Source organism: Lagenorhynchus albirostris, chromosome 18 (assembly GCF_949774975.1).
Source record: "Lagenorhynchus albirostris chromosome 18, mLagAlb1.1, whole genome shotgun sequence".
Classification (NCBI taxonomy): Eukaryota; Metazoa; Chordata; class Mammalia; order Artiodactyla; family Delphinidae; genus Lagenorhynchus; species Lagenorhynchus albirostris.
In genome coordinates this window covers 8,640,528-8,667,078 of record NC_083112.1, presented here as the reverse complement: position 1 = coordinate 8,667,078, position 26,551 = coordinate 8,640,528, and the positions used below count along the sequence as shown (strand labels likewise).

General features: G+C 41.8%; 1 protein-coding gene across 1 annotated transcript in view; it reads right to left on the bottom strand.

Moving 5' to 3' along the window:
- Nucleotides 1-26,551, bottom strand: part of FRY (FRY microtubule binding protein) — a 251,661-nt gene that overhangs the window by 40,622 nt on the left and 184,488 nt on the right. Inside the window, exons 37-50 of the mRNA XM_060129571.1 lie at nt 25,764-25,914; nt 25,104-25,207; nt 24,144-24,329; nt 21,764-21,962; nt 20,227-20,348; nt 17,228-17,415; nt 16,107-16,201; nt 13,461-14,068; nt 12,245-12,342; nt 11,744-11,914; nt 7,969-8,109; nt 5,728-5,907; nt 3,582-3,743; nt 1,201-1,275 (exon numbers count right to left, since the gene is read on the bottom strand). Of these exons, the coding sequence (XP_059985554.1) occupies nt 1,201-1,275; nt 3,582-3,743; nt 5,728-5,907; nt 7,969-8,109; nt 11,744-11,914; nt 12,245-12,342; nt 13,461-14,068; nt 16,107-16,201; nt 17,228-17,415; nt 20,227-20,348; nt 21,764-21,962; nt 24,144-24,329; nt 25,104-25,207; nt 25,764-25,914 (2,480 nt within the window). The remainder of the gene's footprint in view (nt 1-1,200; nt 1,276-3,581; nt 3,744-5,727; nt 5,908-7,968; nt 8,110-11,743; nt 11,915-12,244; nt 12,343-13,460; nt 14,069-16,106; nt 16,202-17,227; nt 17,416-20,226; nt 20,349-21,763; nt 21,963-24,143; nt 24,330-25,103; nt 25,208-25,763; nt 25,915-26,551) is intronic.

The following is a 26,551-nucleotide window of genomic DNA, read 5'->3' as shown; positions in this document are numbered from 1 at the left end:
TAAGAAACGGACCTCTCTGGCTATGCCACTGCAGAGGTAAAGGGCTCTCATTCCTCTCCCTTTCAGGCTGGGGGGCTCAATCTACCCCACACTATCTCCTCGTCCCTCTGCCCTCAATGATGTCACAGGAGCAGCAGCAAACCCACTGATCAATAACTCAGAAGGTGACTTCAGCGGAGGCCACCCTTCTGGCTGGGGCACATTCCCAGACGATTACAAGTAGCAACTTGCACTTTAGCTCGAATCTGTGAGTCTCATATTTCACCTGCTCGTGAACTACATTAGTATATACATTTTGGAATTTTAAAAGTAGTTCCCCAGAGACACTGTTTGCTACTTCTTACTTGGGAAATTACTTCGTTTGCTATTTTCTTTCCTGGTTACTAATAAAGATGCTGTGAGATAGATGAAATAAAAATACCTGGTAAAACCAAACCCTGAGATTTTTATTGTTTTTGCTACAATATTCTCACACACACAATTTGAATTTTCTAAATTTTATAAAAGCTTCAGAAGCTAACTTCTAATACTTCAATTATTCATTTATTTCAAAGCCCAATGGCATTTTTGTGCAACTGTAACGTCAGTAGAAGTTTTTTGTTTGTTGGTTTGTGTTTTTTTTTTTTTTTGGCCGCGCTTCACACGGGATCTTACTTCCCTGACCGGGGCTCGAACCCATGCCCCCTGAAGTGGAAGCATGGAGTCTTAACCACTGGACCGCCAGGGAAGTTCCTCAGTGGAAGTTTATAGGACAAAAAACATGATAATATATCACTATTTTTGCCTTTATTGTACATGAGTGAAATAGTGACATCACGGTAACAGATGTGCGTACAGAGAGTAAATTATACCGAAAAGGAACGTGTATCATATATGGTGGTGCAGAAGACAGTCACATATACATATTTTAAGAAAGTCTGGGCATATTTATTAAAAATATCCAAGTTATTAAAAAAATTAAAATAACTGAGTTTTTATTTACCAACTGGAGCAAATAGCCAATAACATCTTTCATTGTTTCTGAACTGAGATTAAAAATCATACTATGGAGAGAAATAGTCTAAGGGTTTGATCTAGATGATGGATATCATACTTGTAATTCATAGTTGAAACCTCCAAACTACATGAGCAAAGGCAAAAACTGACCAAAGGTAAAAAGGTTATGACACCAAAATAAATGTGATATAGGACAGAACTTACTGATGGATTTTTGCTTAATCCGACTTCTTGGCCACACAGAGAAAGGACGTGTACCAACTTCTCTTTCGTCCTCTTCTGGAAAAGAAACACACAGGCAGGTTTTACTCATGGGGTCCTGTGATCAAATCTACTCCAGTAGTGTAGCCATCAGCCACAAAGGGCTAACCCACCGGAAATGTGGCCAGTGAGAATGCAGATATAAAATACATGAAGAGTAGGTAGGAAAAGAGAATGTAAAATATCTCACCAATAATTGTAAAATATTGATTATATGTTAAAAAAGAATATTTTAGATATATTAGGTTAACTAAAATGTGTTATTAAAATTAACTTTACCTGTTTTTTTTCAAAAGGTGACTATTAGAAAATTGAAAATGAGGCCCACATTCTGTTTCTACTGGACAGTGCTGATCTAAGTTTTCCCAAGGGAGGGGATGTGAACGTCAACCCCTTGGTTCTCCAGCAGATATTCATTAATCCCCTTGATAATCTTTCTTGTGTGCTACAACTTTCAATCATTAGCAAGCCTTTCCTTACACCTAAATTAAATCTATTATATGACAACACAATTCTCTTTTCCTCAAATGGGAGGATAAATTTACTTTCTGCAGAATTAAATTTGATTATTTGCAAGGCATATTAAATCTTTCTCAATTTATTCTTCCTATAATTAAATGGATAGAATTCCTTTTGCTGTTCTTCGTAAGCCTTACTTTTCAGTTCCTTAGGCACAGGGATTCTTCTACAAACCTTCACATTTCCCAACGACATAGACAAACTAGGTCTCAGAATGACTGGTGAGTTGAGAATGAAAAGGATGGGTAACCAGAGCCTAAAAAACGTGAATGTGCCTCAGCCTTGCTCTTAAAGCAATCGTCCTCCTCTCCTGAACATGATTTTTTTCCCTTTTAATCTGATTTAATATGCAGACTGCAAGGAGGCCAATATCACTCATAGATTTTCCTTCTTAATGGAACTCAGTTCCCTGCATCCTTCTTTTCAAATTATAGACGGGACACTCACTCAATATGGTGTCATTTCAAGGTCAAAGACAGGAGGACCTTGATGTTGAAGAATGGCAAGAGATTCACTAACCTATTTCCCTAAGTTTTAGTGGGCACTTTACAATTCTGGGAAGGAATGAATGTAGAGGAGCATGGAATTGGGCTGGACATTTGTCTTCTCTTTTCTAAATTCCCAAGAAAGTAGGGCGGGCTCTCTATTCAAGCACGCAGTAAGCACTGAGAACCGGCTCTGCTCCAGTAGGCGCCGTGCTCTAAGCTCCACTTCCCTAACCTCTGAGAGTGAGGATGAGTCCTGCTGGGCGTGCAAACAAAGGGTTTCTCTCTGCGCAGCACCCAGCAGCACCCACTTCGCCTTCCCCCGGTAATGCAGTCCCTCTTTTTATCTTGGGACGTCTCTTCTCCCGCCAAATGGGGCTTTGCCTCTCTTGCACAGAGCCCTTTCTCCGGAATTGCTACGACGCTGGGGAGGGGAGGTCTCTGTCCTGAAATCGTCAGAGCCAAACACCATGTAAATCTGGAGCTGCAAAAGGTTGCTGGGCCTCACGTTGGAACAGTCTGCCTGAGAATGAGGTCAGCAGGGAGGAGAGCAGGCCTGAGACTTTGGGAAGAGAAGGTGGGGGCAGTGAGAAGGACAGAGAGGGTCTAAGGATGGTGTGTGCTACAATCCAGTTCTGCTTGAAGTTATGATACAGGAGTTAACACATTCCCTTTCCACTTAAGGTAGTTTTCCACTGGGCTTCTGGCATATGTCTCCAAAAGAGCCCCAAATAATACATGGGTTTCACTTGACAGTAAGTCCAGTGACATCAACGCTGTGATGCAGTCACCCAGAAAGTGAATACAGATGACAGAACCACAGAGAAATCTGGCCGCCCACCATGCTCTGCAGGGTCAGGTGTGCATGGAGCCCACTGACTGGAGGGCAGGCTTGTAGGACTGCAGCCAGAATGGTCATTGGGGTGTGGCCCTGTTATGCAGGATTGGTTAGGAGAACTAAGGATGTATTACTTGGAGAAAAGAGGACTGATTTGGGTGAGTGGCAGAGGGGGGAGAGTTTCTTTAAGTGTTTGAAGGGCTGCCATGTGAAGACAGATCCAATTGCATTTTCTAAGCCTTAAGAGAACAAGGACCAATGAGAAGAAGTAATAGAGTGTCAGACTTCAACTCAATGTAATGAACTGTTCAAAGATAAAATGGGTTCCCTCGGGACACAGAATACTGCGAGATCATCATCACTGAAGTGTCGATGCCCAGACGGTAAATATTGGGATGGTGGGTGCAGGAATCCCATATCACAGTTGGGTTCAATAGGTCCCGTAAGCTCCCTTCCAATCCTGGGAGTCGAGGACTCTTTACCTGAGAGTACTGGGGCCTCTTCCAGCTCACAGGAACAAGGACATTGGAGTTGGAGCCTGATGAGGTGGAAGACGCGCTCCGGGTGACAGCCATGGTCCTGGGCTTCCCATCACGCCCAGCAGAGTTCTGCAGTTCATCATATCGCCTCCCAATGATGGGCGTCTTGAGAAAAAAGAATAGAGAAGCACACGTTCTTCTATCTCATTCATACTTCTGGGGTATATGGATCGCTCTATCCCAGCAGCAACCAAGAACTGCTTATCTGATTGAAACTTAGATTAGAGAAGTTCAGTGTTACAAGGAGGCTCATTTTCCTTATGTTCAAATACATATTCCGGGTCATTTTGCATCTTCAACACTGTCCCACCCTCTTTAGCAGCTGAAAACAAATCCAATTGCTTGTTCTTTGTTTTCTAATTTTTTAAATATATTTCTTTTATTTATGTTTTTATTTTTTTTTGTGGTACGCAGGCCTCTCACTCTTGTGGCCTCTCCCGTCGCGGAGCACAGGCTCCGGACGCGCAGGCTCAGCGGCCATGGCTCACGGGCCCAGCCGCTCCGCGGCATGTGGGATCTTCCCAGACCAGGGCACGAACCTGTGCCCCCTGCATCGGCAGGCGGACTCTCAACCGCTGCGCCACCAGGGAAGCCCCAATTGCGTGTTCTTAAACACACTTTGGAAATGATTGTAAAGATAAGAAGGAAGACATGCAGGAAAGCAAAATAGTTTTCAGATATTTAAGCTTGAAAGACTTTCTTTATAGTTAAAATAAGACCAAAATTCCTTCCCCTCATCCCAACCTGTAATCACCAATCTTGATACACTCTCAATTATTTAAAAATTTATTTAAATTATTTATATCTTTTCAATTATTTTAATGAATGAGGTCAGGGCCAGGTTCTTGACAACACTTCAGAAATTTCACTTCCTGAGAGTCCTGGAGTGTGGTGGCTGGGTAGGCAGCACCTCCCAAACTTTAGCCCCAGGGAGGTCTCTGCAGAAACCTGTTCGTAGGCCTACATTCAGAGATGGCAGACGCTGGCTGGTAATTCTCCACCTGCCTCTCAAGGCACATCTTTCTGGAGCAGCTGGGTCTCCGGGGCATGCGGCGGATTGGCTACAGGTTTTCTGTACCTCTTTGGGACAGAGTAAACTTAAGTCAAAGAGTAAGCTTCCCCCACCCCCAGCAATGTAAAAAAAAAGTTAAACATTGCAAAATACTGAGTTGATACCTTAATATCATATACACACTAAATATCACAATGGAAGCACAACAGCATCTCCTCCTGAGTACTGAAATGATGAACAGTCAATGAGACTGCTGTGTGAGAAAACCCAATCTAGCTACAACCTAATCAACAGAGTGAGTTCCATGTAAGCAGATCTAGTTGATTCCTTTAGTGAATGAATCCACTCAGCCGTGGTGAAGAATATTTATGAACTACCTAACATGCATCAGACACTGTACAGACCCTGCTTACAAAGTGGACAGGCCGTTGTTTCTGCTTTGGGGGGTTTATGGGCCATGGGGTAAAGGAGACAGGAAAGCAAATGTATTTTTACATCTTGGACTAAAATAGTTAAGCACAGGCCTCCCAAAAGTTTGTTCGTGGACCAGCAGGTAAACCTATTTTCTGTCTTCTTCTCTTCCTAACTCCTTAGTTTATAAGTCTCTTCCCTCCTCACACCCATCTCCCTCAAGGCAAGAATTTAGGTAGTTATACTGGTTTAAAAAGCAGTGTGGCTTGGGGAAGTGACCATAAAGGCAGATCCCGTATTCCTGTAAATCTCAGGCATCCGCTGGTTTGGCTGCAGTTCAGGAAACAAGGTTGTGGATACAAGATAGGACGTGACAGCTGTCAGATACAGAATGAGTGACGGTCATGGTTTAAAATGCTTAAGATCATTCCATTTTAAAGTTATCTTTTGGGGGGAAGTCATTTTTATATAACTGAGGCTAGCTTCTATTTCTAAAAGCTGCCACTGAAGAGCCCCGGTGAATAGGACAATGCGTTGAACCTAATTTAGGTCTTAGGAGGGTTCACTTGACATAACTGTAAAATAAGTCTCCCCTTCTCCAGGCAACTAGTTCTGACCTTTGCCACTATGTATTCACGCTAAAGTTTACAGAAACAGTTAACATACCTCTGAAATATCAAAGTGAAAGTCCAGGGTTTTCCCAGGTAATTCCTTAGATGCACTGGTCCATACTCGATGTATTTCTATCTTTGAAAGGTCACTGTGTTGGTAGGAAGGTAAAACTAGGCTGGCAGATCGAGAAACTACTAGCTTCAAGATATTCAAAGCTTCTCTCCAGTGGACGCTCTGAAGGAAATAAAACAGTCAATGGGTAAAAATAATTAAAAAAAAAACAAACCACACAATATGCCGCTAGCTACCGAAACTTCTAATGACCGGTCAGAACTCATTGATTTAAAACAGTGCAGGAAATTCTGTGATAAGTAAAAGGCAAATGACATAAAAAGATAATTTATGCATAAGATGAGCTACATCTAGGAAACAAGAATAAAAAAGACCCGTGTTGTCCACATTCAAATAAGTAAAAGTTTAAAATGACAAGGTACCATTTTTGCTAATGAGGTATTTCTTCAGTTTGAAAAACAAAACAGAAAACAAACAACTGCCCCCCTCCCCTGCAGCAACCCTCATTGCATTTTACGCTGCTGTCTACTCACCATTTCTCAAGATTCTCCCCACCTCCAGTTTCCAAGCGTCCCTGGTCCTCCTTCTACTTCTCTGGCTCTTCCTGCCTCGTCTGCTCCTGGGCATCTGACCTCTGCCCTCAGCCCTCTTCTCTTCTCCACACCTTCCTCCTGATCTAACCCAGGAATCTGGGAGCCATTCTTAGCTCCCCTCTTTCCCTCCCTCCTGAGAACTTGATCCCCGCCCCCTCCGTTGCTGTTGGCACTGGCTCAGCTGAATCCTCTCTGGCCTCCGCCTGGACTATTTCAATGGCCTCTTAACTGGTTTCCCCAGTTGCAGCCTCTCCTTGGGTCCGTCATCAAACCCACTCCAGCTACAGTGATCTTTCTAGAATCTTCAGCTCAAGCTACTTCCCTGCTTAAACTCCTTCAAGGGCTCCCTCTGGTGGACAAGGTGGAGTCCACACTCTTTGAGGAAGGCCTGCAGGGGTAATCTCCCCCAGGCAACTCCTGGAGTTGCCCAAACCAGCCAAGGTCTCTTAGCCTCTGTGCCTTTCCTCATGCAATTCCCTCATCCTGGAACGCCCTTCCTCTCCTTATTGCCTTATCAAACTCCTACTCTTCCTGTAAGTCTCATTTGTTTCACCCTCTTTGTATCCCTGACAACCCCAAGCTGACTGAGGTACTTCTCCAACAAAAATACTGAATACAGATAAACTAGCATGATAAAAGTTATTATTTGCCTAGGCCTTGGAATAAAGTGCATGAAATAAAACACATTTCCTTCACTGTTAAATTCTGCACACGGGAGGTCATGGTTTGAATATGAAATTAGCCACCATTCAAGATAAGATCTTGAGTACCAGGGATGGCCCACAGGCCTAAGAATAGGTAGCCTAATAAAACAATCACTTTTTAAAAAAACTAGGGGCATATGATTAGTAGAAAGATGTGAACTGACCCTCTGTCTCTCATGAGTGTAAAGTGAGAAAGTGGTAATGAATGCCTACCACATGGTACAACTATTACTGGAGCAATGCCACTCGGAAAAAAAAAAAAAAAGCTTGAAAAGCATTTTTAGCATTAAGTAATTTTCTGCAAGTAATGTGACTGGTGAAGTGAGGATGGAAAAAAAAAAGTTTAAAATTGTATGGCTTTAGTCAATGAGTTTAACCAGAGAAAAACCTAGCATTTGCCCTTGAACTCTGAAACCTACCAAGTGCACTACATTTGTTTGTTGGAGTATTTTCAAGTACATTTATGCCACTTTCTTAACCTTAATTCCTTCAACTCTAAAGGGACAATTTGAACCTCTGAATTAACTGTTCGCATTGGAAACGCCTGGCCTAGAACCAGGCACAAGCAAGTTGCTTCTTCCTTCTCCACTGAAACAGGACCCCTCAAAGGAGACCCTGCCCCCACCCTCCCAGCCAGGAGTGTGCTTTCAATACCCAGCCTAGAAGTCCAAGAGGCAGAGAGGTGTCCTCCGAAGGCTCAGGAACGCACTTCGGCCTCAGGATACCGCTCAGGGTGTGGTCGGCCACCGTCTCAGCCGCTCTCAGCATGTTATGGGTAACATGCTCTCAGCATGTTATGGGTATCAATGAATGAACATGCAGCCTGGCACCCATATAGCTCTGTGGCCAAGTACAAAGAAAGCTCCATGCAAAGCCTCAATCTTTCTGGAATGACTTTCTGGAAACATCCTGGTTCAAATACTCACTTGCACGTATTTTTCAATGGTTTTCAGAACTTCCACATTGAACTGCTTTACCGGAACGACAGAAAGGTCCATGTAGCTGAGCAGACTGTAGATCACCTGCAGGAGGGGCTGCTGCATGCTGGGGAGGCCCTTCTCCAGCAGCTGTGGGGAAAAGCACACAGGGAGTCAGTTTGACACCAGATTTTCACACAGAAGCACCAGGGTTTCCTAGTACCTTTATGATTGCACATTTCCTTAGGAGGGAAAAGAAAATCCTAACTACTGAAGACATGGAGGTATTATCAAAGGCAACGCAGCTAGGTCTGAGTATATAAATATAATATTACACAATGGAGTGCAACAAAATAACCCTCAAAAGGAAAGCATCAAACACCACTAATGACTGAAAAATAGAAATGAAAACGAAAGATACATTTATCAGTTATGGAATTGGCAAAGATTAGAAATTGATGATAGTATTGGTGAGGATATAAGAAGAGTATTCTTACACATCAGTGGAAATGTAAATTGGATAATTTGGCAATTGAGATCAACAGTACTAAAAGGGTTTATATCTTTTGAAATACTAATTACACTTTTAGGAACTTTTCCAAACCTAGAGATAAATACTAAGATTTAAGTAAGAGATTTCACCAAGGCATTATTTATAATGGTAAAAAAAAAAAAAACAAAACCCACACAAAACAAGAAAGCTCTGTAAGCAATTTAAATGTCAAACACTAGGGAAATGGATACATAGATTATGGTAAATTGTATGATGAAATATAATGCAGTCAATAGAATGACATTTTTAAAGATAGTAAAGGATATCAGATGATATTAAGTGAAAGAGGAAGGATATATAATATCTATATAATAGATGATGCCAACATTGATGTGAATGGGTGTGTGTTACATAGAAATAACGCTGGAAGTAAACCCAACAAAATGTTGAAAGTGTTTCTCCCTAGATAATATAATTATTTTTTAACACATACTGCTTTTATAATCAGGGGGAAAAAAATCAATGACATTTTCAAAAAGGAAAGCAAAATAATGAGAAAACTGATGTGACAGACATAATGAAAAAGGTTACTGTTCAAAATTAAAAATTAATAGAGATGATTCAAATAAATGCTGAAATTCCACATCAAAAGTGGCCCAGGGTTTCCCTGGTGGTGCAATGGTTAAGAATCCGCCTGCCAATGCAGGGGACATGGGTTCGAGCCCTGGTCCAGGAAGATCTCACATGCCGCGGAGCAAGTAAGCCTGTGCACCACAACTACTGAGCCTGCGCTCTAGAGCCCGCGTGCCACAACTACTGAAGCCCGTGCGCCTAGAGCCCGTGCTCTGCAACGAGAGAAGCCACTGCAATGAGAAACCCGCGCACTGCATCGAAGAGTAGCCCCTGCTCACCACAACTGGAGGAAGCCCACATGCAGCAATGAAGACCCAACGCAGCCAAAAATACAATAAATAAATTAAAAAAAAAAGTGGCCCAAAGAAATAACTGAACAGTTAACAGATGAGGAAATACACAATTTCACAAATCTATTGTATGAAAAAAGGAATATCTTCACTAGAAAGGAAATACATAAAGAGATTAATTTTAAAGTACCAATAAAAATATTCAACTGAAAACATGTATAAATGAAATGATAGAATTTAGTGGGGATATGGGATAACCTGAATATTTATACATTGTTTGTAGTATTGTAAATTGGGAAAATCTCTGTGAAGACCAATTTCCCAAATGCATACATTTTCCCAAATGTATCCATGAGCTTTACCTGGATAGATTTTTTGGGAAAGGCCACCAGGAAAAATGAGCTAAATATAATCTGATAAAAAGTCTGCATCAAAGGACTATTTAAAAAAAAATTATGAATACAAGCAACAAAAGGTAGATGGTTAACGATATAATTCCAGTTATTGAAAGTGACAAGATGTGAGCTATGTCAACACATACACACATACAAAGTTAGCGTGAAGTGAGCACAGCAGGTTCAATGGAAACAGTGACCACAGCTGCCTAAAATTATACGTAGGTACCTGGCCAACACCTGAAAGAACATGGGACTAACTGAAATAGCAGTTAATTTATATCATATGTAGTGAGTAGGTAAGTTTATAATAAAATTTTTGGTGACAATTGTTGATAAGGGCAGCATAGAACAAATTAGGATATCCACTTTAATTTATTTTTTTATTGTGGTAAAATACATATAATATAAAATTTACCATTTTAACTATTTCTAGGTGTACAATTTAGCGGCATTAAGTACACCCACATTGTTGCGCAACCATGACCACTATTTATTTCCAGGACTTGTTCATCATCCCAAACTGAAACTCTGTAACTGTAAAACAGTGGCTATAAATTTGCCTCTTCTATGTTCCTCATATAAGTGGAATCATGTATCTGTCCTCTTCTGTCTGGCTGATTTCACTTAGCATAATATTTTCAAGGTTCATCTATGTTGTAGCATGTGTCAGTACTTCATTCCTTTTTAAGCCTGAATAATATTCCATCGTATGTACAGACCACAGCCCATTTGTATTTTGGAAACTTTTATGTCTAGTGAACCAAACAAATTTTGCCTCCTTGCTCTCTCCCAGTTCACCTTGTTTTACAACAGGCATTGGCTGCCTTGGGAAGCAGGGTGTTTGCGTTGTTTATCCCGGTGCTTCTTGTGTGCTAAGGTACGTGTGTGCTGGATTAGTAACTCTTGCAGGGACAGATGTGACCAAGGTGATTATCAAAAGCAGTAGTGTGGCACTTAAGAGAGCTTCTTTAAATGCCAGGGATGGGGGTGTGAAAAGAGCAAAATAATCCTTGGCTGTTGACAGTGCGAATACAGCCCAATATTGCTGATCTGTGTTGCAAACCAAAACCCTGCAGGGTCAACTACATATGCTGGTGGATGAAGCAGCTACCTTTTTCTAGGTAGAGGCTTTCAGTCTCATGGAGTCTTTCTGAAAATCACTGATTCTTAACCTATCTGCATTCTGAATTGGTGATATAATACAAGAAAAATTAGAATGGACTGTCTTCATCACTTCTGAAAAGGCCCCAGCAAGAGGCACGAACGCAGATCCAGAGAGGAAAAGCAAACGCTGAAAGTGCTAAAACAAGGTAATACTATCAATCACTTGCCTCATAGATTTCATGACCTTGTATAGTAAACCAGTTGGGGTCTGGGGTCGCTAAAGAATAACATTTCATCGCTTGCCGAAAGTGGCATGTATTTCTAGCATCAGCGTACACAGAAGTGAGAGTAGGGGTTCGCAATGAATGTGCTAGGAACACACTGGTATGAGGACAAAAATCCCATCCCAGTTTTGAAAACAAACACAAAAGATGATAAAAAGTTTTTTTCAAAAATATATGCTTTGTTAATGAGTTCAGAGCAAACAACCATTAAACATACAAGCCACACAATAACTCCTTAAATAAGATCTGAACACCCAGAATAAGGCAGATAAAATCTCCTCATCTCTGCCATGTCTGACAGGTATTAGTGTAGTAAAAAGGCGTTTAAGCTTCGGGGGCAGCTACACCTCATTTCACCTTAAACTTGTGGCGGATTACTTAACCCCGCTGAGCCTCAGAATCTTTGTTAAAATAAAGAATCCTACATCACTGGGTTGTTGTGAGGATTTTAAATGATTCCATACAGCATCTATGCCAGTAGATAATAGGTGATCAATGAGTTAAGGCTACTGTTATCAGTTTTACATACATATTTTACCCATAGAAACCGTAACAGATTTTATCCTTAATGGAAGAACTTACCTCTGCCAGGTAGGTAACCATATTCAAGGTAATGTCCGCATATGCTTCATGAAGGTATCGACAGACCACGTTGACCCATGTGGTACAGTCCCTCGTGTAGCTGTGTGTTTTATAAAGAGTCATGACATGTGCAAGGTTGGAAAGTTTGGGGTTCTTCTCTTCCAAACAAACCTTTTACAAGAAGAAAATCAATTAGGGATAAAATAGCCTGATGAAAAGGAAGAAATGTCAGCAATTTTGCTATAAGCTCCAGCAGCCCGGAAAATTGATCGATACATTGTTTGGGTAGCTGCGGAGGCGCTTGGTAATTTAATTTTCACAATTTTTTTTCCACTTGTTTTCTCAATAATGAAATGACAATGCAAACCAGCCACCCAGAGATGTGAATTACTAGTGATATCAGTTATTATTTTCAGGTTTATGAAACTCATCACCCTGTCTGAGCCTGGTAATCTCCGTCCACCGTTAGGCCTTGAATGTGCCTGAACCTGTAAGGCATACCTGAGCAATCCTTTCGGCTATATCCTTACAGAACTGGCCGGGGTTTTCAAAATGCTGTATCAGCTGGGGCAGAAGACACAAGACATTCAGTGGAAACCCTGGATTAGAGAAGAGACAATGGAGACAAGTGAATATGGTGCATTTGAACCATTAAGAGCGGGAAGGCATATTACAGATTTTATTCTGAGGTGCTGCAAAAGCAGCCTTTTGAAGCAGCTTTGATCTGAACTAACATAAATCCAGGAAAAATGTACGACTGCGTTTCCAAGGAGGCACTGAAGTACATTTGTAATCTGCAGGTTCAGCGGCTGTTTTGCTACGGACTGTTGCAAATAAGAATGATTGGCACAGATTTTAAAAAGCAGATTAAAATGGACTGAAGCACTAGTTTGAATTTTTATCAAAAATGTATTTTAAGGAAAACCTGCTTGAGAAGACACAGGGCAATCCATTTAAGTCTTACTCATGTAATCAGAAAGACTCTTTAAAATGATGAGGAGTAGCTTAGCTCCACTGTATCAAGCTTTGGCTTCCTGGAAAGAATTCTGGGCCACATGCCATGGTAATTAAAAATCTGGTTTGGGGCTTCCCTGGTGGCGCAGTGGTTGGGAGTCCGCCTGCTGATGCAGGGGACACGGGTTTGTGCCCCGGTCCGGGAAGATCCCACATGCAGCGGAGCGGCTGGGCCCATGAGCCATGGCCGCTGAGCCTGCGTGTCGGGAGCCTGTGCTCCGCAACGGGAGAGGCCACACAGTGAAAGGCCCGCGTACCACAAAAAAAAAAAAAATCTGGTTTGTTGTTGGCTTAATTCAAAACGATAGGGAACCAAGGGAATTTTCAAGAGGAAAAGAAAGGCTTAGAAAAATAAAAGATTTAGGAGTTAAGAAAAAAGGGGAAAAAGTCTGTACAACAGCAATGGAATAAACCAACACTGTCTGCAATTTGATCCGGAAAGCATAAAGAACTGATTACTGTCTTATGTATCACTCCTGCCCCTTTTATGCTATTGCCTTAAAAATATCTCTTACAATATACATAATTAAGACTTACATAGAATTTTAAGACTTATATAGAATTTTAAAAGAAAGAACAAAGTGTTCCCAAAGAACCATTTTTAAGCAGAATCGTTAGAAGTACTCAGCCCACATTATCTTATTACACTAAACGAGTCCCACCATGACCAGAACGGTAAGAGCGTGAGTGAGGTGGGCTTTACCAATGGCTTGGGATGAGTCCACCATGGGTACTCTGGTCACTGGCGTCAGCAAACTGAACAGCTGCAGGGTAAGGTCGGTGGTGGTGACAGAGGTGAATCCCTTCAGGAGCAGCTGCTGCAACCCTGAGAAGTCCGCCCACTTGAGCTGTGCCTGGAGTTTCTCCAGTTTTTCTCGGTTCTCAGCTTTATCGAGTGGCATGTGAGCCAGCAGTCTGTTCAACAGCCTTAAGGCCATTAGGTATTCAAACTCAAAATCGGATTCCATCAAGGCCACCGTGACCCAAAAGATGGTGGCCAACAGGTTGGTTGGATGGTTTATGTGTGATGGGTCCGTGAGGCTGTCCTTCAAGGAAGATGAGCTTCTGGTTTTTGAGGAGAGGCCTTGTTGGGTACAGGCCTGAATTCTGTCCAGGGTGGCACTCCGAGGTGGGTCTGAGGACCGGTCGACGACACCAAACTTCTTGGGCACAGAGAAGCTCCTTTGATGCCGGCTGCGCTCTGCGGTTGCTGTGCTGCCGCTGGCTGTTCCAGGGTTCACATTGAGTTGTCCTGTGCTCTTTCTGCTTGCTGTTAGTTTAGCGTTAGAGCTTAAGTCTGGTGATGAAGAGCTGGGTATAAAAGTTAAAAAGTTCAATAGGAAGCCAACACATTTCAGTGAAAGGCTAGTCCTCTCAAGATCCAACAACAAACAATGAGGAAGGGAAATCATTCTTTGGAAATATCGCTTTCTATTCATTTTTCCATATTCTTAAACAGAAAGAATATGTTTCCTTATTCTTAAACATAAAGCTATGAAAAACAAAACTTAATCAGAACAACCCTCACCAACAAAACCAAATACTGATTTCCACTTATCAAAAAGTTAAAGAAATAAGCAGTTGTCTGTAAAGTTTACTGATCTTTCATTTATTTTTTGTTTGAATTTGGATAAGAGTAATTACAAAATAAAATGTACCTGATAGGTACAAATGTTAATATTCTATTGACTGACTGATAAAAAGAACAGATAAAGAAACAGCTAGGAAAAAAAAGTAAATGTTTGTGTCAAAGGAAAATTTTTGCACTTATAAACGTTTATGAAAAATGATTTCTAAATCTATTTCAGGCTGAAAAGATAGAACTCTTTATGAACATTCTTGCTAAATTTTTACTGATTTAGGTTAATCTGTAGGTTTCTATAGATAAGTATGTATGATGTTATTAATCACACTAAAACTACGTACGCATAAAAATGTTCAACTTAAAAATGAAACAAAGCTCAACGTGATATAACATTGCCAACTGAATTTCAAGCAAGTTGAGCTTAATTACACAAACAGAATACAAAATTGTGAATGATTTGAAATGGGCTATTAAACATTGCCAGGAGCAAAAGGAATTGAAAAATTTAAAAAAAGAAAGATCCTAAGGTAGAAATTTCTTCAAGTAAAATCAACATTTATTCCAACTGTTTTTATAGTGATCCATCAGTTGTGTTTCATATATATTCATTTAAAAAATAATACTTTGGGGCTTCCCTGGTGGCACAGTGGTTAAGAATCTGCCTGCCAATGCAGGGGACATGGGTTTGATCCATGGCCTGGGAAGATCCCACATGCTGCAGAGTGACTGAGCCCATGCACCACAACTACTGAGCCCATGTACCACAACTATTGACGCTCGCGCACCTAGAGCCCATGCTCTGCAACAGGAGAGGCCACTGCAATGAGAAGCCCGCGCACCGCAAGGAAAAGTAGCCCCCACTCTCCGCAATTAGAGAAAGCCTGCACGCAGCAGCGAAGGCCCAATGCAGCCGAAAATAAATAATAGGACTTCCCGGTGGTGCAGTGGTTAGGAATCCTCCTGCCAATGCAGGGGACGTGGGTTTTAGCCCTGGTCCAGGAAGATCCCACATGCCATGGAGCAACTAAGCCCATGCGCCACAACTACTGAGCCTGTGTGCCACAACTACTGAGCCCACATGCCACAACTACTGAAGCCCATGCGCTTAGAGCCCATGCTCCACAACCAGAGAAGCCACCACGATGAGAAGCCGGCCAAAATAAAAAAATTTTTGAAAATTAAAAAATAAAATACTTTGTTTCTATAGAATGTAATAAATAGGATAATTACATAAAATTTGAAAAAATACTCAAAGAAATAGGAAATGAAAAATCATTAATATTTGTATTATTTAGAAATAACATTTATTGTCTATTTTTTTGTGTGTGTGTGGTACGCGGGCCTCTCACAGTTGTGGCCTCTCCCGTTGCGGAGCACGTGCAGGCTCAGCGGCCATGACTCACGCGCCTAGTTGCTCCGCGGCATGTGGGATCTTCCCAGACTGGGGCACGTGTCCCCTGCATCGGCAGGCGGACTCTCCACCACTGCGCCACCAGGGAAGCCCCATTTATTGTCTATCTTGCTGATGTTTTAAAATACTTCTCTACTGTGTGTGTGTGTGTCTGTGTGTGTGTGTGTGTGTGTGTGTGTGTGTGTTGTGACTTTTTTTTTTTAACTTAAGGAAATGTCATACATACTTTCTTGGATCATACACAGACTTCCAAAACTGGATTCGTTCTTTAGACATTGCCCAAAGTCCAGGCATTTCCCAAATATTCAGTACAGCATATTTGATTTTCAGAACGAAGTTAAACTGATTCTCACCGAGATAATACAGTTAAGAGATCACTGTTCTTCAGGCAGTCAGACAAGTTTTCCACAGCAGCTTCCAAGGTAAGGAGCGCTTCCATGACATAACCCTGCAAACAGGCAAAGACAACATTCTGTACTGCTTATAACTACTGTTAACTTCCTGAAGATAAATTTAATCAAAACAAACTATTCAAATAATCGTAATATTGAAAGTTAGACAGTCATGGTTACTTTAATGTACAAAGGCTACAAACAAATTTTAAGGGCCACTTAGGAAATTCAGATGGCTTAGGAGTTAGCAGATAATCATGAAGATTTATTTCCCTAGCTGTGAGGTCTTCCACAGAGCAATCTCATTTGAAATCCAACAGGGAGGGGCAAGGGACAAGCATGGCCCCTTGTTGAAGGGGATGGTGGGCATGCGAAATACAGAGTGGCAACGTCTGAAAGCCAGGATTAAGAGATGAAGTATGAGAAGGGCTGTGTCCCAAGGGCATTTTATAGTGTACTGCCAATGGCCAGGAGGAGGAAAAGAAGCTGAAGCCTACAGGCTTGCAGGTCCTCTGAGATGCAGAACATTTCTGGTGGAAAAGAAGGGCTTGGCCCAAGCTACAGAGCTTGTAATGCCCCTGGCTTTCCAGCTCCCTGGTCTCTGGGGTCCCCAGTCCACAGGGTCTTCCTGTGGCATCTATTCTCCCCACTATTTCTTTCACTTTTCCCAGTTTATGGAAGGCTAACCACAGAGACAGGTGTGGTGCTCTGCACAGATACAATAGCGATCCCTTCTCTGGGTGGGCAGGTTGCACAACTGCATCTTAGGTTGTTAGTAGAAAAGACAAAACAAGACAACTCCCTCAGCCCCCACCAAATAAAATCAATAAAGACAAAACAACACAAAGAGTCACCACAGGATTTCAGTTGTTGGCTCCATAAAAGTGTCCACTGAATTTCTAGAACAATGCCCCCTAGAGTGATTTTTGTAAAACTAAAAGTCAACCTCTAGAATTTCAAAATAAATTGTACATGTCCAAATGGCTGGGATACTTGGCGAGTGGAAGAAAGCTCAAAGAAAGTTATTAACACCCCATCTTTGAGCTGAGAGAAGGGTGAGTTCCTGGACTTTCCTTCCGTACCTGAATCTCATCTCCATGCTCTCCAATCACCTCCACCAGCCTCGAGAGAAGGTCCGACAAGGCGTGTGCCGACAGTGGCTGTTTGAGGGCCCGGAATATCTGGAAGGACCGGCCGGCATAGTGTCTGGAAGAGCTGGCGAGGGCTGTCTGCAGAGCAACTTCACTCAGCTGCTGCTCCAGGTGGAAACCTAGGGCACAGGGGTGGGAGCAGGTCAGCCGCTCCTCTGCAAACCTCGGACACCAGTTATCCGCACGTTTACAACAGGCTAGCTGCACAGCACTACCTCCTGGTGCTACTTATTTAAAAATTAACCATTTTAAAATAAAACCCAAATCTGCATCAGTCTTAAGGAGGCATAGTGGAGTACAGTCAGACGCTTTGGAGCAAGGTGGTCCTAGTTTCGAATGGGGGATTTGGGACTCTGGGAAAGAAGCTAATTCTCTGCGAGCCTGCTTCCTCGTCTTTCCCTTGTGGATAGCAGCATTTACCTCAGAGGGCTGTGAAAATCAAACAACTTAAACAGGGCTTAGTGCTGTCTCTGATACATGACATGTGCTCACAAGTGTATTATTACTTATTACGCTGCTGCTGTTTGACATTGTTCTTCTGTACTTTTTACACAGAATACTTTCACTCCCGTTTTCATACGAGAATTTGTTAGAAACAAGTTTTTGGAGGACTTTTGGCCTGGGCCAGTCTTTACTCTTCAGAAGAGTCCATAAACATGCAGATACGGAGGGGTAGGCACGGCAGAGAAGGCAGGCATCATTTAAACTTTCGCCTGAATATCTGTTCTTCCACCAGCATGAAGGTAATCTCAGTCCTCAGGAAACCATGTGATCAGACAGAAATGAAAGCAGAAGGGAAAGTCCATGACTGAATACTGGGCCACTAACTCCTACACCTGCTGTGCCTCTTTACAGGGAGAAAATCAGGCTACGAGAGTCACAGGACATGATGAAAACATCGACTTGAGCTGTCTCCGTGGTCTAGAGGCTCTGTGGCACATTCGACCGTCTCACGAATGAGACCAGGAGGGATAATTCAGTGTTACTGTTGTTAGCTGCTGCTTGGCTGTCTCACCCCAGAGACACGTAGACGGTATAAGAAAATGTTCCTGCAGAGTCAACAAAGGGTCCTGGAAAATGGACTTAGACACATTCAGGGTAGTAAATACAGGATTAAACCCGTATGAATGGATGTTTCAAAACAGTTTTTTACATCTTTATTTTGCTTTTCAAAACGTATTTTTCTACTTAAGCCATTTAATATATGGGGGTTAGGTCCCCCGGCAATGAACAAAAGCTTATTTAAATCATACTGCTGGAACTGTACTAGTAGGATTGCAGAATCCTCCCCCCTCCCACCACCACTAGGACGATGTCCTTTGGGAAAAGCTATTTCATGGGTGGCAGAGAAAAGAAAAAGGTTTCCTTTACTCCCTGTTACACACTGATCGTACATTTCCCAGCCTTCCTGGAAATCAGGCGTGACCTCGTGCCTGAGTTCTGGCCAGTGGAACGTAGCAAGAAGCACCGGACGTCACGTGCAAAGCTAGCATGTAAACTCCTCGCGAGCAATCCTCCACACACTCTCTTCCTTCACCTGCCCCATGGACACAGAGGGCTGAGGCCTCCGCGCCTAGGGGATGACAGGGCCACAGGGCAGAGGGTCCCTGAAGCACCAGGTAGAAGGCTGTCTCCCAAATGTCCACACTGAACTGTTATGTGGTCCAGAACTAGCCTCTTGTGTTAGGTCTCTGAGCTTTGGGGGTTATTTGTTATAGCAGCTCTGCTACCCTGACTAATACAAGTGTTTCCAGGAACACATTTTATTGTGCTGGATTGGAAACAGAAAGTAGCGACGTACAAGGAAACTGAGGTGGGTAAAAGTATCTTGTGCAAGATGTGAAAAGACATACAATATTCTAAGCAGTCTGAAATACCCTCTGAGAACACGCTATATAAGGTACTCACACGTTTTCTCATTTTTAGTATCTTCATACAATCAAGAGTGTTACACAAATGAAGAGTTCACATGCATCATAAATGTCTTCCTTTAGGCTATTAAGTGACTTTTAAGTGGGGGAAATACCAATAAAAGCAGTCTTAATATTTCAAAGAAATTCCAAAGGGGAAACTCAAAACAAGAAATGGCAATCCTATTCCTAGAACAACTTTCCCATTTCAGTTTAACAGTTATTTTTTGTTTTTTAGTAAGTATCCTCTGCTAATGGAAAGAGATGTGGCGAATCTGGAATGTTTCAAACTGTGAAATGTACTAATTATCAGAGCAGCCAGGAGAGGTGGTGAGCCCTATCTACTGTGGCCAGCCTGCTGTGTGAAAAAAGGCAGGGAGAGCTGCTGTAGCGTGCTGAGGAACCAAATTTAAATTTCACACACACATCAGCCCAGGCCAAGCTGAATCTGAATGGAATGCAGCTAAGGGCTTAAATGTTGCGATGGTGCTACTGTCTAAATTAGAATCAGACTGTGTTCAGAATACTGAGTGGTCACTGGCAAAGGACTTGCCAGCAAATACTTTTAAAGCCGAAAACATTTTATCACAAAATTCTTTTTTTAAAAAAAAACAGTTTGCAAGGCTGACAGTTTTCACAGTTGAGTCTGACAGTCAGTGACTACGACTTCTCTCTCATGGCTTTTTTTAAATAAAATCAATACAGGCACAGTTTAATTCTAGTAAGGTAATTGAAGCAAGGAGCACAGAGACATTGGGGAAATTATTTGATAGAGCACAATGCAAGTATCAGTATATGTGACATTAACTATCACTCAGGCACATCGAAAAAGCTTCAATATCCTCTATGAATATTCCTTTGCTATCGCTTCCGAATGCAGGCTTTTACACACCCACACCCACACCCCCCACCCCGCCCCGCCACACACAAATACATACACAGTGTGTGGTTATATGGGGAGAATGAGCTCCATTATAGAAAAATGCTGAAAGTGGGATTTGGAGAAACAGGATGAAGTACCTGATTTGGAATCTCTAAACACGGACACAACATGACGTAGAAAATTAGTGAGTTGTTCAGCACTCTTCGAATTCTGATTTTTGGGTGTGATGTCCTCATGGCACCAAAGTGGACCATATGCCCTTCAACAAAACACACAAAATGTCAAAAATGTAACTATCGTTTTGCATTTTTAAAACCATATACGCAGTTCTAACTCCAAAGGTACAACATACATTTTTAAAAATTTTACATATTAATTTGGTGGTAAATTTCAGTCTTCTAACGCGTAAGAGCATACTCAAAACAGAACTAGCTAGTTGACGGAGACACACTTTTTCTTATGTTTTACCCACAAAATTAAAACCTCTCAGTTCACCAGGACAGTGTTTATTTAGCACATAGTAGGTGCTATGTGTTTGTTAAACAAAATGATATAATATGTTAAATAAAATATAGATTTAGACACAGACTCAATTCCTATGTCTTAGAATTTGCAGAGATAATGCTTTTATCAGGATCACATCATTAGGTTGCCAAATACTGTAGCACCAACTTGAAGATACAACCTCTGTTGTCTATTTGGTTTTCTACAGTAAGAATGGGATGGATCCAGGGCTGAGAATTGTAGAGAACACCCTTCCCAACACTGACAGCAGTGAGTGGTGACAATATTTTTCTTCTCCACAAACCAGTCAGGTCTCTGAGGTACCCAGTATGGAGGCATCACCAGCCCCTCCCTGAGCTTCCTGTACGTTAAATTCTATATTGAGTTGAGAGCACACAATACTCTAAACCATTAATTGAAAAAAAAAATGCTCTGTCTTCATTTTTTGCTTTACTTGATGGATTAGTTGAATAAAGAAAAATCATGTGAGAAAGTAGATAACAAATATTTATACAGACTAGACTTCCAGGACTTAACTCACTGAGGAAGGTCAGCATGCCCCAGGTCACAGGTAAGCATGCGTTTATACAAATACTGGACCTCAGGGGACTAGAGTTTTGGAAGCCTTCCAAGTTAAATTGTTCCTTAGAAGAGCCAGAAGACCTGCAAAAAACAGGCTCGCTCGCAGTTTTTCTCGGATTTATTATTAGTTTGATCCCTTTCCTATCATGCATCCTTACCGTTTCGGTTTCTGAATTCCATTTAGAAATGACCCCTTGGACTACAGGAGCAGACAGCTGTCCTCTCTGAAGCTGCCACTGGGTTGACCGTGGCTAATATCTTTGCTTTCCAGAGTGATGTTCTTTGCCAAGTCTCAACTCCCAGATCCTGGCAGCTCCAATAGATGGTGAAAGTCACGCTCACCTCCGGGAGCTACTTCTCCCGCCTCCACCTGCTGCAGGGTCTTTAGGCACAAAATCTCCTTGCCTCTCAACTGTGACAACGCCTACCAGTGTCTGCCTTGTACACAGACTCCAGCAGACACAATTTAGAAGAAAGAAGACTTCGCTAGAACTCCAGGCTTGCTTTTCTATCTGTGGTTTTAAAGTGATGTCCCTTTTCCAAAAGACTGACCTGAAAACAGCAGCCCATCTCCTGACCCCTCATTACCTGGTGGTCAGAAACTCAATGAGCTTGTTTGCCTTCTCGTCTGTTTCAGCAGCTACGTCCACATCTTCAACCTCTTGGGTCATCTGCGGGAGGTTCCCACTGCTGTCTCCCAGACTGATACTGGAGGAGGTGGAACTGGAGCTCAGCCCCGAGTCTGGCACCGGGGAGGACTGGTCCTCTCTCAGGAAGTCAAAGCCACCTGGCGGAAGACAAGGTCAAGGTGGAACTTGCAGGCCGGGCACTTAATGAGGTCAGGAGGTGCGCATAAAGAAGTGTGTAGTTATTTAATTTTGGGGGGGAAAAACGCTTCATTCTGGCTATGGCTATGATTAAATAAGACTGACACTCTTTCCCTGCTTACGGATTAATTGCACTGCTGTGTAAACGAGAGTGCATTTGGTAATAGAGGGCGATCTGCTATTTTCTACTGTGGTGTTTTAATTGACGCTTTCTACAAAAGAAGTGTGTGTGTGTGTGTGTGTGTCTGTGTGTGCATTCTCACACACGTGCACAGGATGATGAATAGTTCCTCTAAGCATGTGCACCTAACTGTGCTGTTAGTAAATTATTCTTGGGTAATAGACAACTTAAATATGTGAAATGATACCATTTTTGAGGATATCAACACTAACCAGCGATAAGTAGATTATACATAATGTTTTGAGTAAATGTACCCAGAATTGTGAATACTGTGTGTATATTAATATATTTTAATAAAATATGTCTCAAGGTAGGCAAAATAAATATGGTATAAGTAAATACTATACTACAGTTAGCATTCTACATCTCTGGGTAGGTTGTGGGTTTGAAAATGTATACACACGACCATTCCTTTTCTCCTACTTAATAATTATAAAAACTACATAGTTCTGGTGTGTCTGACAGATATATTAAATTATGAGTAAGAAGCCCTGGGTCTGAGTATTATCTCTGCTATTTAATGTGTAATCTCAGGGAGTCATGTAACTTCCCTGTACCCCAGTTTCCTATTACAATAAGATGAAGACAATTTTTATCACATAGGTTTTTAGTATGGATTTGAAAGCAACTGTAGTTGAAACTGGGTGTTCAATAAATATTTAACAAATGTTTATAAAAAGAAGACACTTCTCAAAGTTTTGGTACACCTAGTCCATGTGTACTATATAGAGCTTCAATCATTTTACAAGGTCTTGCCTACGGTATATTGTGTTCGCCTTGGTTTTGTAAATCCCCACTCTAAACCATTTTCTGCCACATCAGCGGTACAGTGAATACAAAACTGATGCATTCAGAGATATGCAACTTAACAGAGATTACAATTTTCTCATTCTAAGGCCATGTGCTTAACGGAATACATCCCTACCTTGGGGAGCTAGAACAGCCAGTCTTCAGAATCTGTTACTTAAGCATCGTCTACAGTAAAGAGAGTTTTGTGTCTCTGAAAGGCTATTGATGGATTACTTTCAATTAGGTGTAGCTTGGTTCAAAATAAAGAGCTTAAACTGAGGTCAGTAAGTCCTTGCATTTCAGAGTTAATGACTTCAGATTTGTTTTCCAGAGAAATATGCAACGTCTGTCAGAAGACAGGACAGGGCCCAGGACAGGAGTGCATAAGAGGTCCTTCCTTTTCAAGGTGATGAGAGAAGTACGTGGTGACTTATGAAATGCCAGCCCACATCCAGTGCCAGTGTGATGTACAAAATAACGAGGTAAAGAAAAGTAGCCCCAGAACTCTGTCCGTTCATCACCATCTTAAGATATTTTAAAATGTTCTGGTTCTCAGTGAGAACCGCTGGTCAACCCTTTTGGGAACGTTTTCATGAGGAGCTTGGACACAACGGGGTCATTTCTTTGACTCAGCTAATGCTTTCTGTCCTCATTTCTAAGAAGAAATTTTTGGTTTCAAAACAGCAATGATTTTTAATAGACTTCCACTAACGGTGCCTTCCAGAAAAAAGTCAGTCATTTAATAGATTCCTTCAAGGGAACTAGAAGGTACACAGTGAAACATCTGGCACCTTGGTGACGCCTGCTCTTGAGGGGATGGAGATGGTCACTTTTTCCTGCATCTTCCTCCACGGGTGTTCTAGACTCATGCTCTTGGTCAATGGACATTTGAATTTTCAGTGTGCCAATAGGAACATATTTAATGAAACCAGCAATCATCGTAACAATGTAAAAAGTATATTTGAAAATATTTACTAATGAAGAAAGATTCTGAGAGGCAAGTTCACATCAAGTGAAATGGTGCATATTCACAGTCCTGTCATTTACCACTTAGAAAGCTGGGGGGTGGGGAATAGCACCCGAGAAGTTAATTGGGGCTCCAGTGACACCTCGAGTTATCCTCATACTTGTGACTCTGTCTCAGGTTCCCGGCCACTCCTTCTTTTGTTACCTGTGTAGAGATACTCGGGTTGGTAAGCTGGCTGCACTGTTAGAGTCTTGGCTTCACCCATCTCTCGAGTCTGCAGGAGCACGGAAGCAATTGCGTGGAAATTGCTGTTGCAAGAGAGGGCGATCAAGAGGTGAAGAAGCAATTTTTTGCTGTGTTCAAAGACTTCAGGCCGGTAATGGTCCAAACCTGGAAGAAAACGGTGGAATCTCTCAGCATAAACAAATCTTCAGCTCGTTTAGATTCCAGGGATAGTAAAGATTCCAAGATACCCAGGAGGAACATGTTAAAAGAATGTTTAGTTTTCTTTGTTATTGTTTGTGTTACCGACGTAAAGAAGTTGGTCCTAGGCAAAATAAAATGTTTTATTCCTTAAATCAGATGTTCTCATAAAGCACTGATAGACGGACTTTTCTTGACCTCTCCATAGCATCTGACATGCTTAGCATTCCTCTTTCCTGAGATGTTCTCTCCCCTGGATTTCCCTGTTACTGAAAGATTCTAATTTTCTCTCTCTCTCTCTCTCTAACTGAACTTTTGAGTCTCCCTGCCTGGCTGGTTCCTCTTCCCATTTTTTTGCTCTACACCTTGAGCATTCTAAAATCTCAGTGCTTGGCCCACCAGGCTCTACATTCTTTCTCTCTGTGCACCGACTGTGTCTCATGGCTTAAAATTTATCACGTCGAACCAAAGACCCACAAAGAGGCCCAACTTGTTTTGGATATCTTTATAGAAATAGCACTGGCAAGGTACCACTCTACATTGTAGTGATAGTACAATTTTAAACAATGACTGATCAACTAGAATTTTAGAGATGTCACAGAAAGACAGTGAAAAACGGAAGAGACTAGATATTTTGGAAATGAGGAAAAGCAGGATGTCCATGTAAAAGGAAAGCTCTGTGGGTGACTTCTGTAGGTTTTGGACCCTATTGGCTAGAATTCCTCTCGGTTCCAGTCTTACCTAAGAAGACAGCATGGAGTAGCAATGGGAGATGAAGAGCCCAATCTTCTCTTACACTGTGATCCACCACCATCTCAGTCATAAAAATGACAGCAATATTGCACCTAATCAATGAAATGATGAAATTAATGCAACTTCTGAAGAGGATGAAAATACACTGATAGATCATTAGGTCACAATTACATCCAACTTGTAAACCTGGTTGAAGAATTATGTAAGGCCCTTATTCCAGGGAAATGGAGTTTAACTTCTGACACAGCACAGAGCTCTATGAGGAGAAGAAACTTCAGTTGAGCTAATTCACATAATGGGGATTCTACTAGTTACTAGGCAATAAGAGCTGAGGAATGAAGAGAAACAGAAGACAAGGGCTCTCTCTTCAAGCTGCTCACAATCTAAAAAGCATAACAGAAGGAATACCCATACCAAGGTGACATCAAGGAAAAATTCAGAGGGCGACAAGGCAGCTTTGCACCCTGGTTAATGGCTGACCAGACTCTGCCAATATGCTGATAGCTGCAGGTCGGGTTAGCATGTTCCCTCTGATTTCAAAGGTCATTTCATTTGATGGGACCTGGAATCCCTTTCCCTCTTTTCATAGGAAGAAAAGTCCATTCAAAGTTAAGCGATCATTTCCTTCTACCTGTACATGCTACTCACCTGTGGAGTGGCCCCCGGGGAGTGATGGTCTCTGGAAGGTAGTCCACCAGGGGGGCCCAGCACCCTCCAGTACAAGGCATGGGTAAGGGCTGCGGCTGTTTGGTCTCTGTAATAGTCAAGAGCCAGCCAGTATAGGGAGAAATTGGGTCATCTACAGAGTGAGAAACACAAGCGTGCTTTAGTTTCAGGCAGAGGAGGTTTTTATTTTCCCTACTTGACTTTTTAGAAACTTACAAATTCATGCTTGTAAAAATAACTTTCTAACCATTCCATTTGGTGAGCATGAAATTATGTGATCAAATGGGTTGGAATTACTTGATTAAGTTTCTTTCATTCCTTTGTTTCTTGGATATCTAATTTATGGTGATTCATTACAGAGTGATTAAAAATATGAAAATATAGATACACAAAAAGAAAAACATGAAATCACGTGAGGTCCCATCACTGTGACAACTCGCTCTTTCTCTGATCTCCTCCATCTCAGTAAAATGCAATTCCTTATTTCCAGTTCGCTCAGGACAGGCGCCTTGGAGTCCTCCCTGACTTCTCCCTTACATCTCATATCCAACTTCTAATCATGATGATCCTGATGGTGGTGACAGTAATAATTAAAATAACAACATCTGAACTAGCATAGCGAGTGCTTACTTTATGCCAGGCACTGGTCTATGCATCTCACATATTAATAACCCAATGATGGGTACCTATTATCCCTATTTTATCAAGGAGACGCTAAGGTTAAGTAATTTGTTACCATCCACATTATTCAGTGAGCTCTACCTCATCAC